This window comes from Haliotis rubra, unplaced genomic scaffold (assembly GCF_003918875.1).
Source record: "Haliotis rubra isolate DU_JTF1 unplaced genomic scaffold, ASM391887v1 Scf616, whole genome shotgun sequence".
Lineage (NCBI taxonomy): Eukaryota > Metazoa > Mollusca > Gastropoda > Lepetellida > Haliotidae > Haliotis > Haliotis rubra.
In genome coordinates this window covers 122,541-137,306 of record NW_025767320.1, presented here as the reverse complement: position 1 = coordinate 137,306, position 14,766 = coordinate 122,541, and the positions used below count along the sequence as shown (strand labels likewise).

The following is a 14,766-nucleotide window of genomic DNA, read 5'->3' as shown; positions in this document are numbered from 1 at the left end:
TGTATTGTGCAAGGTTTTTTTCTGAAACTGATATGCTTATCAAAAACACTGAAGCTAAGTCTACACATATCACACATAAGCTCCCTGCTTTCTGCATGTCTGCTTCGAAAGACTGAGGTTGGGAAGCCATGTAAAGCTGTCTGCTATAATAAAACAATGTCACGCTGTTTGTGTCCCTACTTTAGAGCGGTTGCAGCACTATGGCCTCCCCACTCTCTGTGTAGTAAGTGAAGGTACAATCAGAAACACTGGTGGTATTTGAACCCGACAGTGGATCACTGCCTCCTGGAATATGCACTATGGTCGGATCATGATAGGAGTTTCCCTGTATAGATCCTGGTGTTTGACTGAATGAACATATGTTTATATGTGCAGCATCTGGCTGTGGGCTGTTAGGATTCGTGTTTTCAGGATGGAGTTGCCATGACGGCAGGGCAATACCTCTTTTGTACAAACCACTTTACATATCTTTGGAAAATATTTCTCCCTCTTTGCTCGGAACGAAAGATCCACGCAACTCAACTTGTGTGAGGTTTACAGGACAGTGCGATGATGGTTGTGCCGGTATAAGAAGACCATTGGCAGTATAGCTTCCGTGTGGAACTGAATCAAGGTTCTGTGTCAGGTGATGTTAATTTGCTGCCTCGGTTAAAGTCCTTGCAATGTCATCGTAATGACGGGCCTTTGCTTTCTGTAAAGCAGTTTCTTCATTATTATCCTTCTCATGGACATTAGCCCCGTTCTTCAACAGCACATTAACAACCTTTCGATGTCTCCGCCAAACTGCAACATGCAGAGGTGTGCAACCATCATCACGTTTCTCATCCACATTTGCCTTGTTCTTCAATAACACTTCTACAACCTCTGTATGTCCCTGCCAGGCTGCATCATGTAGAGGTGTGTTGCCATCATCACGTTTCTCATCCACATTTGCCTTGTTCTTCAATAACACTTCTACAACCTCTGTATGTCCCTGCCTGGCAGGCTGCATCATGTAGAGGTGTGTCCCCCATCATCACGTTTCTCATCCACATTTGCCTTGTTCTTCAATAACACTTCTACAACCTCTGTATGTCCCTGCCAGGCTGCATAATGTAGAGGTGTGCTGCCATCATCACGTTTCTCATCCACATTTGCCTTGTTCTTCAATAACACTTCTACAACCTCTGTATGTCCCTGCCACCTCTGTATGGCTGCATCATGTAGAGGTGTGCACCCATCATCGCGTTTCTCATCCACATTTGCCTTGTTCTTCAATAACACTTCTACAACCTCTGTATGTCCCTTCCAGGCTGCATCATGTAGACGTGTGCGCCCATCATCACTTTTCTCATCCACATTTGCCTTGTTCTTCAATAACACTTCTACAACCTCTGTATGTCCCTCAAAGGCTGCATCATGTAGAGGTGTGTCCCATCATCACACGTTTCTCATCCACATTTGCCTTGTTCTTCAATAACACTTCTACAACCTCTGTATGTCCCTGCCAGGCTGCATCATGTAGAGGTGTGCTGCCATCATCACGTTTCTCATCCACATTTGCCTTGTTCTTCAATAACACTTCTACAACCTCTGTATGTCCCTGCCAGGCTGCATCATGTAGAGGTGTGCTGCCATCATCGTTTTCTCATCCATATTTGCCTTGTTCTTCAATAACACTTCTACAACCTCTGTATGTCCTCTGAGGCTGCATCATGTAGAGGTGTGCTGCCATCATGTCGCTTTCCGTCCACATTTGCCTTGTTCTTCAATAACACTTCTACAACCTCTGTATGTCCCTGCCAGGCTGCATCATGTAGAGGTGTGCTGCCATCATGTCGTTTCTCATCCACATTTGCCTTGTTCTTCAATAACACTTCTACAACCTCTGTATGTCCCTGCCAGGCTGCATCATGTAGAGGTGTGCTGCCATCATCACGTTTCTCATCCACATTTGCCTTGTTCTTCAATAACACTTCTACAACCTCTGTATGTCCCTGCCAGGCTGCATCATGTAGAGGTGTGCGGCCATCATCGCGTTTCTCATCCACATTTGCCTTGTTCTTCAATAACACTTCTACAACCTCTGTATGTCCCTCAAAGGCTGCATCATGTAGAGGTGTGCTGCCATCATCACGTTTCTCATCCACATTTGCCTTGTTCTTCAATAACACCTCTCTACAACCTCTGTATGTCCTGACAGGCTGCATCATGTAGAGGTGTGCTGCCATCATCGCTTTTCTCCATCCACATTTGCCTTGTTCTTCAATAACACTTCTACAACCTCTGTATGTCCCTGCCAGGCTGCATCATGTAGAGGTGTGCTGCCATCATCGCGTTTCTCATCCACATTTGCCTTGTTCTTCAATAACACTTCTACAACCTCTGTATCTCCATGCCAGGCTGCATAATGTGTCCTGCCAGGTGTGCTGCCATCATCTCGTTTCTCATCCACATTTGCCTTGTTCTTCAATAACACTTCTACAACCTCTGTATGTCCCTGCCAGGCTGCATCATGTAGGGGTGTGCGACCATCATCGCTTTTCTCATCCACATTTGCCTTGTTCTTCAATAACACTTCTACAACCTCTGTATGTCCCTGCCAGGCTGCATCATGTAGAGGTGTGCTGCCATCAGGACGTTTCTCATCCACATTTGCCTTGTTCTTCAATAACACTTCTACAACCTCTGTATGTCCCATGCCAGGCTGCATCCATGTAAAGGGTGTGCTGCCATCATCGCGTTTCTCATCCACATTTGCCTTGTTCTTCAATAACACTTCTACAACCTCTGTATGTCCCTGCCAGGCTGCATCATGTAGAGGTGTGCAACCATCATCGCGTTTCTCATCCACATTTGCCTTGTTCTTCAATAACACCTCTACAACCTCTGTATGTCCCTGCCAGGCTGCATCATGTAGAGGTGTGCGGCCATCATCGCGTTTCTCATCCACATTTGCCTTGTTCTTCAATAACACTTCTACAACCTCTGTATGTCCCTGACAGGCTGCATCATGTAGAGGTGTGCTCCATCATCACGTTTCTCATCCACATTTGCCTTGTTCTTCAATAACACTTCTACAACCTCTGTATGTCCCTGCCAGGCTGCATCATGTAGAGGTGTGCTGCCATCATCGCGTTTCTCATCCACATTTGCCTTGTTCTTCAATAACACTTCTACAACCTCTGTGTGTCCCTGCCAGGCTGCATCATGTAGGGGTGTGTTGCCATCATCGCGTTTCTCATCCACATTTGCCTTGTTCTTCAATAACACCTCTACAACCTCTGTATGTCCCTGCCAGGCTGCATTATGTAGGGTGTGTTGCCATCATCGCTTTTCTCATCCACATTTGCCTTGTTCTTCAATAGCACTTCTACAACCTCTGTATGTCCCTGCCAGGCTGCATCATGTAGAGGTGTGCTGCCATCATCACGTTTCTCATCCACATTTGCCTTGTTCTTCAAAAACACTTCTACAATCTCTGTATGTCCATGCCAGGCTGCATCATGTAGAGGTGTGCTGCCATCGTCTCGTTTCTCATCCACATTTGCCTTGTTCTTCAATAACACTTCTACAACCTCTGTATGTCCCTGCCAGGCTGCATCATGTAGAGGTGTGTTGCCATCATCGCGTTTCTCATCCACATTTGCCTTGTTCTTCAATAACACTTCTACAATCTCTGTATGTCCCTGCCAGGCTGCATCATGTAGAGGTGTGCTGCCATCGTCACGTTTCTCATCCACATTTGCCTTGTTCTTCAATAACACTGTTACAATCTCTCTATGTCCCTGCCAAACTGCACCATGCAGAGGTGTGTTGCCATCATCACTTTTCTCACCCACATTTGCCTTGTTCTTCAATAACATTTCTACAACCTCTGTATGTCCCTGCCAGGCTGCATCATGTAGAGGTGTCTCGCCATCATCGCGTTTCTCATCCACATTTGCCTTGTTCTTCAATAACACTTCTACAACCTCTGTATGTCCCTGATAGGCTGATTCATGTAGAGGTGTGTTGCCATCATCGCGTTTCTCATCCACATTTGCCTTGTTCTTCAATAACACTTCTACAACCTCTGCATGTCCCTGCCAGGCTGCATACTGTAGAGGTGTGTTGCCATCATCACTTTTCTTATCCACATTTCCCTTCTTCTTCAATAACACTTTTACAATCGCTGTATGTCCCTGCCAGGCTGCATTATGTAGAGATGTGCGGCCATCGTCTCGTTTCTCATCCACATTTGCCTTGCTCTTCAATAACACTTCTACAACCTCTCTATGTCCCTGATAAGCTGCTCTATGTAGAGGTGTGCAGCCATCGTCACTTTTCTCATCCACATTTGCCTTGTTCTTCAATAACACTTCTACAACCTCTGTATGTCCCTGCCAGGCTGCATCATGTAGAGGTGTGCTGCCATCATCGCGTTTCGCATCCATATTTGCCTTGTTCTTCAATAACACTTCTACAACCTCTGTATGTCCCTGATAGGCTGCATCATGTAGAGGTGTGTTGCCATCATCGCGTTTCTCATCCACATTTGCCTTGTTCTTCAATAACACTTCTACAACCTCTGTATGTCCCTGCCAGGCTGCATCATGTAGAGGTGTGCGGCCATCGTCTCGTTTCTCATCCACATTTGCCTTGTTCTTCAATAACACTTCTACAACCTCTCTATGTCCCTGATAAGCTGCTCTATGTAGAGGTGTGCAGCCATCGTCACTTTTCTCATCCACATTTGCCTTGTTCTTCAATAACACTTCTACAACCTCTGTATGTCCCTGCCAGGCTGCATCATGTAGAGGTGTGTCGCCATCAGGACGTTTCTCATCCACATTTGCCTTGTTCTTCAATAACACTTCTACAACCTCTGTATGCCCCTGCCAGGCTGCATCATGTAGAGGTGTGCTGCCATCAGGACGTTTCTCGTCCACATTTGCCCTGTTCTTCAATAACACTTCTACAACCTCTGTATGCCCCTGAGAGGCTGCATCATGTAGAGGTGTGTTGCCATTATCACCTTTCTCATCCACATTTGCCTTGTTCTTCAATAACACTTCTACAACCTCTGTATGTCCCTGATAAGCTGCTCTATGTAGAGGTGTGTGGCCATCGTTATCTCTCTCAGTTGTTTTTCTCTTGGTTTGTAATAACAGTTTAACAACTTCTACATTCCCATATAAACATGCCAAATGAAGCCCAGTTTCACCTCTCATGTTTCGCTTTCCAATGTCCACTTGCTCCTGTAACAGGATACTTACAATCCCAACGTTTCCCGCTGCACATGCGTAATGTACAGGTGTTGATCCTCTTGGACCTATGATATTCATGTTAGAAAGTCCCATCTTTATAACTGTATCGATAATATTACTGCCCCTTTGGCACATAGATGCATAATGCACACATGTTGCCTTTCCTGATCTATTCCTTCTTATTGCCTTCGTTACATGCAAGAGTCTGGTAGCAACTGCAGACAATCCACTCATACAGGCAATGTCAAGCATGGAAATCCTGTCAAACTTCACCCCTAGATCATCTACAACTTCCAATTCCAGTTTGATGATAAGAGGTCTTGGAAGATTGGGCAATGTCATACACAACTTATTCAACTTACAATTACATTCGGAAAGCAAGAAGTTGTCTGAACTACTACCAAAGCAACTTCCAAACAAAGCTTGCTTTCTGCTATGTACACTAAATTGAACAGTGGACAATGCCTTCCTCAACAATTTCGAGTTGTCTGTAATGCTAGTCCAAAACAGAAAGGACTGTCCATGTACAGTGTCATTACTGGACAATAATTTCAATAGAGCAGAATTGTCCTTGTTCAGATTTTGCGCCAGATTCTCAAAGACCATATCGACAAATGTCTGTTCCTGAAAGAGAGAATGCATGCACACAAAAGCAAACTCTTTGCCCTGTATGGCTGCCACAAAACGTTGAGCTACAACAGTCATATCATCTTGCTTCAATTCAATTTGGAAGGGGATATCTACTTCTTCCACCTCAGTGGATTCAGCTCTTGAACTCACATAGCGAAATATAAACTCCAGGTCCATCTTTGCAACCAATTGTCTCAGATCGCTGGACAGTATGTCTCTTAGCCTTATTGCTACGTTTTGGTTTCTTATTCTGTATGATCCAGCCTCCTGACATAGACAGCATCCTGACAATTGTTTTAAATCATTTTGTATCATCTCCTTAGTGTATGTGTCTCCATTGATGTCGAAAACCTTGAGCGCCCAAGCAATGTATCGTTTATAGCTTTCTCTTTCCGCTCTAGTTCCTGTGTCAGAAACTGCCCATAGCAACCTCTTCTTCAGGTTATTCCCCGCCAAAGCAACAATTAACAAACACGCCATTAGCTGCTTCTGTGACAGGTGTTCATCGAGACATGAGTACTCATCTGCATCTGTAAATATACATTACTGTTGTATGAGAGGAGTGTATTGTATATATAGACATAACTATAATAGAATATAACATTGAATCGCTATCTACAATTTTATAGTGAGTCAGTGAGTTTTACGCCGCACTCAGCAATATTCCAGCTATATATGGCGGCAGTCTGTAAATAATCGTGTCTGGACCAGACAATCCAGTGATCAACAGCATGAACATCGATCTGCGCAAATGGGAAACGATGATGTGTCAACCAAGTCAGCGAGCCTGACAACAAGCATGGTTACTGAAGGCCAATATTCTAACCCGGACTTTCACAGGTCTACAATTTTATACCTACTGATGGTCGCAATAACATCACTATACCTACCTTTATCGGTGGCCATAGCACCGTCGGTTTCGACAAAAGTGTCATGATGTTGTACAACTGTATGAATGACTTGACCCTGTTTTGTTGCCTTTGTATAGCTTCTTTCCATTATATCTCCTTCCGTCAGAGTTTCCGAATGTTGGGTATTGTCTGTGATATCGCCGTGTCCATCCACTGCCAAGGTGTGAGTTCCTCCTCTCTGCATATCCTCCTTGGCATACTGTAGTATCCTCTGTAGTACATGCAGCCTGTACTTCTCTGCGTGGTAGTTCCTCATGATTCCTGGAGACGTCTCCGCCAAAAGGGCATCAGCAGCCTGATGATATGAAGGTTATAGAATGTAAAAGGTTATTTATATACGTAGTAATTAAACACATCCGTAGGTTTTCACGTCAACATTCTATAAGGATTTGATTAGATCACATGTGCTTTGTTGGCGAGATCTCAACATGAATGAACTGTGTGTCAAAGATGCATTTCCCCGAACTCTCCGACAAACCTGATATGAGACATCTGCTACCTTGTCAATAGTGTCTGGAGCAGTGACACTTTAGGTTGGTCAGCCATTAGGCAGTCATTTGAAAGAGTGCGCATACAGCCAATGTTGATATTCCAATTTCAACGGATGGTCATGAATTGACGATGGTTGATGGGAAATCGAGCCTCTGTGGCCTGACCGCAGCTATAGTACAAGTGATTCTGTTTTCCCACTGACGACCTTATTAGCGCTTGGCCTATATATGTGTTCTCACCCCAACCTACCATGAGGACGAAGATCCCACAATTGTGCCCATCAGCCTGGTCTATCACTAGGTACTGTTTCTTCATCCACGGTATGCCCATTTTCCCTGGTGTAGATTTCCAGTGATTTACAAATGACCTGAAGAATAAACGTGTATTTGTGGATGGTAACTTCTTCAGGTTTTGTGGATTGGAGATTTCATCATGATGCCTAACTCCAGTGTGTCACAATTGCGTCCTCCACATCTAAAGCTGGTTTAGAATTGACTACACCCACTATTCTGTCTGTCTACCTCAATGTCACTCAGTTATATCCTCCACATCTACAGCTGGTTTAAAATTGACTACACCCACTGTTCTGTCTACCTCCCTCAAGTGTGTCTCAATTGAGTCCTCCATATCTAAAGCTGGTTTAGAATTGACTACACCCACTGTTCTGTCTACCTCCCCCCAGTATTGTACAATTATGCCCTCCACATCTAAAGCTGGTTTAGATTTGACTACACCCACTGTTCTATCTACCAACCTCTAGTGTGTCTCAATTGAATCCTCCATATCTTAAGCTGGTTTAGAATTGACTACACCTACTGTTCTGTCTACCTCCCCCCAGTATTGTACAATTATGTCCTCCACATCTAAAGCTGGTTTAGAATTGACTACATCCACTGTTCTGACTACCTACCTCCAGTGTTGTACAATTATGTCCTCCACATCTAAAGCTGGTTTAGATTCGACTACATCCACTGTTCTGTCTACCTACCTCCAGTGTTGTACAATTATGTCCTCCACATCTAAATCTGGTTTAGAATTGACTACTCCCACTGTTCCATCCTTGACATTAGCCACCAGAAGCACCCAGTGTTGATTACGTGGCATGTTCACAGGCATTAAAATCCACGTGTATTTTTCCAAATGCTCCTGAAAGGTCACAGCAAATGCCATCGCAAATTAGCATTTCTTGATGGTAATGTGTTATAATGTGTTATAAAACATTGTACTTGTTTTACATGTTTTTCTGTTAAGGTTCAGAGGAAGTTCATAATGTGTGTGCTGTAACAATAATTAGTTGTCTGGAATGTTTTACACTCTGATATAAGAAATGGTTCTAGAAGACATATCATGTTTTGACATAGTGCAATACATTTAGTAGTTTATAACACAATGTAAGGGAGCAAACGCGCTTTTGATTTGATTAGCAAACCTTGTAAAGTTTATATTATAATTCAATTGTGAAACAGTCTGTTATTATTTTCGCACTAAAACATTTGCTTATATATTTTTAGCCCAACGTATTATTACAATTTTGAAATCAATGCATAACAATAATCTGAAACGTTTGCTTCACAGGAGATGGATACTGACTGATTATTTGAGTTGGTTTCGTGGACGTAATACTGGAGAGACTTTAAAAGAACTTCCTCTGGCAACCAATGTCACCTCATACAGTATTAAGAAGCAAGATGAGTGAGTGAGTGAGTTTAGTTTTACGCCACACTCAGCAATGTTCCAGCTATGTGGCTGCGGTCTGTAAATAATCGAGTCTGGATCAGACAATCCAGTGATCAACAGCATGATCATCGATCTGTGCAATGGGGAATCGATGACATATATCAACCAAGCCAACGAGCATGACCACCTGATCTCGTTAGTCGCCTCTTACGACAAGCATGGTTTACTGAAGGCACATTCTAACCCGGATCTTCACGGTATTAAGAAGCAAGATGAAGAGAACCATAGGCAACATCTGCTTCTGTACCCGACTTTGACACAAATGTGCAAACAAATAGCATTTTGTCTTTTGAACAAGAACTATACAAATACTACTCGTCTCGACTGTGACAATGCAGTTGGTACAATGTTGGTACAATGCAATGTTACTCAAGAAAAGGAAAAATGCAATGTGCAAAGTTTCATGATGTAATCTCACATTACTCACATCTTTCCCCCTTATCCTCTCTGTGTACCAGCCTGCCTCCCACAATATCACTGTCTCTGTAGGCAGCACCAAGCAGTGGAAGCTGACACGGGAACACCACTCTCTTTCCAGAAGGTGCAGGTAAGTGTCTATGATCTGTCCAGGTAAGAGTTGTGATTTATTAGAATATTTATTGCACAGTGTTTAGGGCCCAAGTGGCAACTTTGTAGCTGGATTCAAACAGGTTCAGCTGCACAACGCATGTCTTTCAAGAGGACAATGCGTTTCTTGTTACCAAAGACTGAAGATGTACTGATGATACAAGTTCTACTCGTTTGATCAGTTACATGACTCGCCCATATGCACTCAGCCTAGTGGAAGTGAACAGCGATATGATCATTCATTACCATCTGTGTGTGCAGACACCTGTTTGAAAAACAGTACGGTGCCTCTTATTGGGTTCTACCAGCTTCTATCATGCAAATAGCTCTTTGTCGTTCAACACGTTCCAGACGTCCTAATGTCATCACAAATACGGCATGGAAACCATAGTAGAGAGCTTAAGTGTTGGTCTATTTGAAGACTGGAATGTCAATATCACGAATGGCCCTATATCCACGTGCATGGAGTAATTACTTGGTTCACGTGCAACATTTTGGGTGTGCTGGCAATAGGTTTCGTTCCAGATCTGTCTATGGATGTCATCTTTCTGAGATTGACTTTCTGTTGACGACCTATCACAATATGTATTTTTAATATCCTCAATCATGTTTTTCATAAATAGAAAGTTATAGGTACAACATTCTCCATCTAACTGTGCTATCAAACACTTGTCTTAGATGGTGAACTTTGCATATAATTTGAACAATCCTAAGTATATCACCTAGTTTTCTTACTTCATCGGTCAGCCACTCGTTGGTTTCCAAGCCAGACAGAACATCTCCTCTGATGGTGTAGCAGCCAACTGTGTATGTACAGTCACGTGACAGAGTACAGCCCTGCACATGCTGTAGGTGTGATGGATGATCATCCAGTGTTTTCACAAATTCCTGTACTTCAGTCCTGGTATGACACGCTCCAACAAGCACTGCAGCTATGAGCTTTATATAGACTAACCGGTCTTGGTTGAAGCTCAGACCATCAGTATTCACAGAACATTTTACCCAGTTCCTTGCTTTTATTGTATCTTGAGGCCACTTTTTCTCAACCTCTACTATGAGTGTCCAGCACGAATTGCTTTTGTTGGTACAGTCCTTGTTCCAGAGCCTAGATAATGCCCGGATTCGTTGTACGACCTTTATCACATCCCGGTTCTTTTCTACTTTTTCTAGAAATCTGTACAGATAAGTATAGTCAGTGGTAGTGTCATAGCTTACATTCGTAATGTCATTTTCAGCTTGAGACTGTAAACGTGGTCTCTTAACCAAGGAGCCTGATGTTGAACCCAAATAGTCAATGTCATCCTCATCACCTGTGTTATCTATAGTCCTGCAGCGTTTCTGGTTTGTGTCATGATCATTCCCTGTTCCACGGACAGATGTCCGCGACACAGTTCGTATTCTGGGGTAAGCACCATTCAATAGAACACTTGAAACCGTATCTAAATTTCCTTTTTCCTCAAGTCTATTTGCTAATGAATTCCCTTGAAGCTCTAGAATGGCATCAGTGTTTCCCGAAACATCCGACTGCACAGTTTCATTTACTGACTCAACTTTCAAATATTTAGGGAAACCCTGGGGATGACGTGGTTGTCGACCTCGCCTCTTACGTTGAGGAGCAGCTTGTGCCTGCGTGTGGTCCCCGATGTACTGCACAAGGACGTGTTTCACAGGCTGGTCGAACAGATAGGATGCTTCCCTTACAAAAGCCCTTGTTGTCATCTTGTCCTTGGTGTAAGCCTTGTGGTACTGCTTCACTATGAGTGGACTGGAGGTAGGCTGAGTCCGGGTTCCATCACTCCTGAAGTGATATCTGTCGTCCTTCCAGATATCTGATATAGAATTGGACAACATAACATGAAAGACAGCAAGCATTGTTGCCATCCGTAAGATGGATAGTTCGTGTGATGCGTGTAAGTTGTAACTAAAGAGATGTGAACATTAGGAAAATGCAACCTCACTCCAGAATCAAACAACCTTAATCCAAACTCGACTTTGTTTGGCACAATCAACGGATCATTCCCACTTACCCAACTTGTTGGGGGGATAAAAAGAGATTAACAGTTACGGGTCAGTGATTTTGCAGGGTGAATTTGTTACCCCTGCTATGGATGTGACATAAGTTCACCCAGCACTCCAATCAGGGCCGATCAGAGCAACCTCATGACCAGCGGTGAACATATTTCACAAGATACACTATATGAACCATATTCATATCATTTGCTACAAATTGAATTTTAATTAAGTGAACTATGCCAACAACAAGTATTATAAAGTATGGAGATTTCCTTGTTTCTCCATTGCACTATGGCAAACTTTCACGTAAACACTTGTTTCATTCCCAATGGACACGAATGTCAGTACTTGGTCTACAGGGGCTGTATGTTCAGTAACAAGAGTGTGTGAGTGAGTTAATATTAAACGTCACATCGGCAATATTTCGGCCATATCGTGGGGAGAACATGTTTGATATTGAAATGGAATATGTGTATATTATATAACCGTGTCGTCAAAGGACAGTAAATCAACTAGAATATCACAATACAATTAAATCTAGTGTGAAAAGTTAAAACTCATAGCACTATTTGGACAATACAATATAACGACAGGCTACAGATTGTCAACAACTGAAGGTAGATCACCACACTAGGGACTCAGTATCAAGACCAGACGAAGGACTGTTTCTTCCACCCCGACATTAAGGCCACTGACTTTTTAAAGAAGGAACAAGGCTGGGTGGAGGCACGTGTTCTTCAGCTAAGAAACGGTGCCAGACCTCCACGTAGGAAGAGAAGATGAGTTGCACTGAACCATGCCTTGGAAATGTACAAGAGACTCAGTATCACATTTAACTGGTAAGTGTGAAAGGTGTGCTGTGAAATATTGATGTATAATATGTGATATGATATTGATGTTGTATTAAGTTGTATAAATGGATAACTTGTATATATATAATTTGTAATTAAAGACAAACATTGAATCAATGAATCAAACGTAGTAGCACTTTATCCCTTTTGGCCCCGGATACTATTTCCCAGGGAACCAAATAAGGGATTAAAGGGGATTATCACACCCCAGTGATTTTTTCTACTGAAACAATAGGAGTTGGGTAAGTGGGAAGACCCCAATCAACGACCAGAACGCGTTCACAGAACTCAGCATTACTTGAGGGTATTTCAATCTGGATCAAGCATTTTTATTTTGCATGGATGGTTGTTATAATGAATATCATGTTTTTGGTATTCGATTTCAAAACCCCTCACTTTCCTTTTTTGATAAACAAACTTAAATTTTTGTCTAGTTTAAGTTTCAACCCAACAATGGCTTTCCTATTACTTGACATCAATTAACCCCCTCCCCCCCATTTTTGTGCAATCGTTTATTTTGAAGGGACAGCGCCAGTGAAAAAGAACCAAAGTACACATTTCAAAAGAGGTCTAAATACTAATTGTACTGAATTAGCTTGTGATTTATATCCCTATTTCAAATAATAATAATGTCTCATTTTATGGAGCGAAGATACCTACTTCGAGTAATGCCCTAGATCCGTGCTACAGTGTCTGTAGTCATGAATACACAGAAACCAGGTCAGGGTGACCCCGATGGCATGTTGGTGTACATGAGTGTTGTGTTTGAGGATATTCATGATATCTGTTTAACAACCCTTTGATATCAAATGGTATAAGAAGTCATATCAGCTTGCTGTCGACTATTTAGGTTGTGTCTATGCATCGATCCTTACTTCATTTTAACACTGAATCTGAACAAAACTGCCTCACCTTCTCTCATACGCGAGGGTATCTTGTAGAGGTACACCTCCCCTCCCTGGGGTGTGGCGGGCGCTGTCTGGATGACCTTGCTCTCATCTGGAAACCTCAGAATCTTTACAATGTCCTCCACTTTAAGGGCTGATGTTCTCCCTGTAAGGTAAGGCTCGGGAGGATTGGACGCCATTTGTAAAGATATATATAGACATCGTAGGTAGTCATCCAGTGTATCCCATCCGTGACACATGCATAATAGCTTTTCTGTGCCAGGGCATCATGACCTGAATCTGTAGTTGAAAGTGAAATACGACGCATTCACCATGCTGAAATACACACAAAAAATAATATTCATGATGTAAATTCCTTCTTCCCGGCGTTACACTTGGGTTGTGTATCATCACGAGAGCTTGTTTTCTGAAGGCGATCTACTTTCCTGTTTGTGAACACATCGCCAGACCTTGCTGCAGTAATGAACTGACATAATATGTACCGAGTTATTGGGTTACATACATTCCCTGATGTGAAATTCTAAACTTTCTGAAGTTTCTCCACCGCCTCTGTTGTTATGAAATGTCTTTTGTTTGTTGTAAATCAGGGTAATTAGAATTCTCTTCAGTGTGAAAGGGTGTGCACACAAGGTGATAGCTCCAGTATAGGCATTGCTTATACATCCTATAAATGGAGTCTAGGTGTCTAGTCTTTGAGTCTGTACATCCTCATTTAATTTATTTGACAGCTGTTGTCTTAATTTTACGAAATCCACACACACAGCATATCCATATCTAAACTGCCATCTCTTTCCCACAAATGGAAACGTTATTAGCACAGGGATGTGTCTCATTCCCCAAATCCCATGTCCACAATCTGGTTGGTTTGGTTGGATTTGTAGTTTTAGGGCGACGTGGGCCAATAAGAGGCCTATTTGCGCCCAACACATTGACTTGATTTAATAAACAATCATACGTAATTTCATTGCCAAAAGGAATCGTTTAGCTAAGATAAAAGAAACGACAACACTATTAATTTGGATAGTTGTATACATATATGGAATAACCTCTGCTTCGTGTTACGGATTAAAAACCGTAAGTAATCACTTCCATTTCTGAAACATGAAATACTCATTCAATAAAAAAGCAGTAGGTTCAGATGACAGAGTGTTAAAATGATTTAAAACCACAGAACTAAATCTGTCTAAGCCATTCGAGAGCCTGTCTAGATTACATCATATTTTCCAGATGACGAGACAAAATCTAAAACTGCCCGTTGCACAGACCCATACATGATATTGGGGCCCAAAACTGTTTCCAATGAGAATACATCATCAACCTCAAGTACAGCACTTCTGAGATTTTGTCTTATGTTGTTATGCCCAGGGCATGTAATTAGATAATGTTCGATGTTTTCAGGCGTCTCCAAATTGCAATGGCCACATTTAGA

The 14,766-nt window shown here is 42.4% G+C and overlaps 1 protein-coding gene across 1 annotated transcript; it reads right to left on the bottom strand.

The window, feature by feature from the left end:
- Positions 1–982: 982 nt before the first annotated feature.
- LOC124256050 lies at positions 983–13,842 on the bottom strand. The gene is made up of 12 exons (XM_046689976.1): positions 13,342–13,842; positions 10,301–11,394; positions 9,426–9,560; positions 8,250–8,407; positions 7,511–7,628; positions 6,749–7,064; positions 5,072–6,388; positions 4,746–4,774; positions 3,681–4,052; positions 3,360–3,551; positions 2,264–2,362; positions 983–1,164 (listed from the first exon to the last, which is right to left on the bottom strand). The coding sequence occupies exons 1-12, from the start codon at positions 13,574–13,576 to the stop codon at positions 991–993; spliced, it is 4,239 nt and encodes a 1,412-aa protein (XP_046545932.1). The 5' UTR covers positions 13,577–13,842; the 3' UTR covers positions 983–990.
- Between the last annotated feature and the right edge of the window lie 924 nt (positions 13,843–14,766).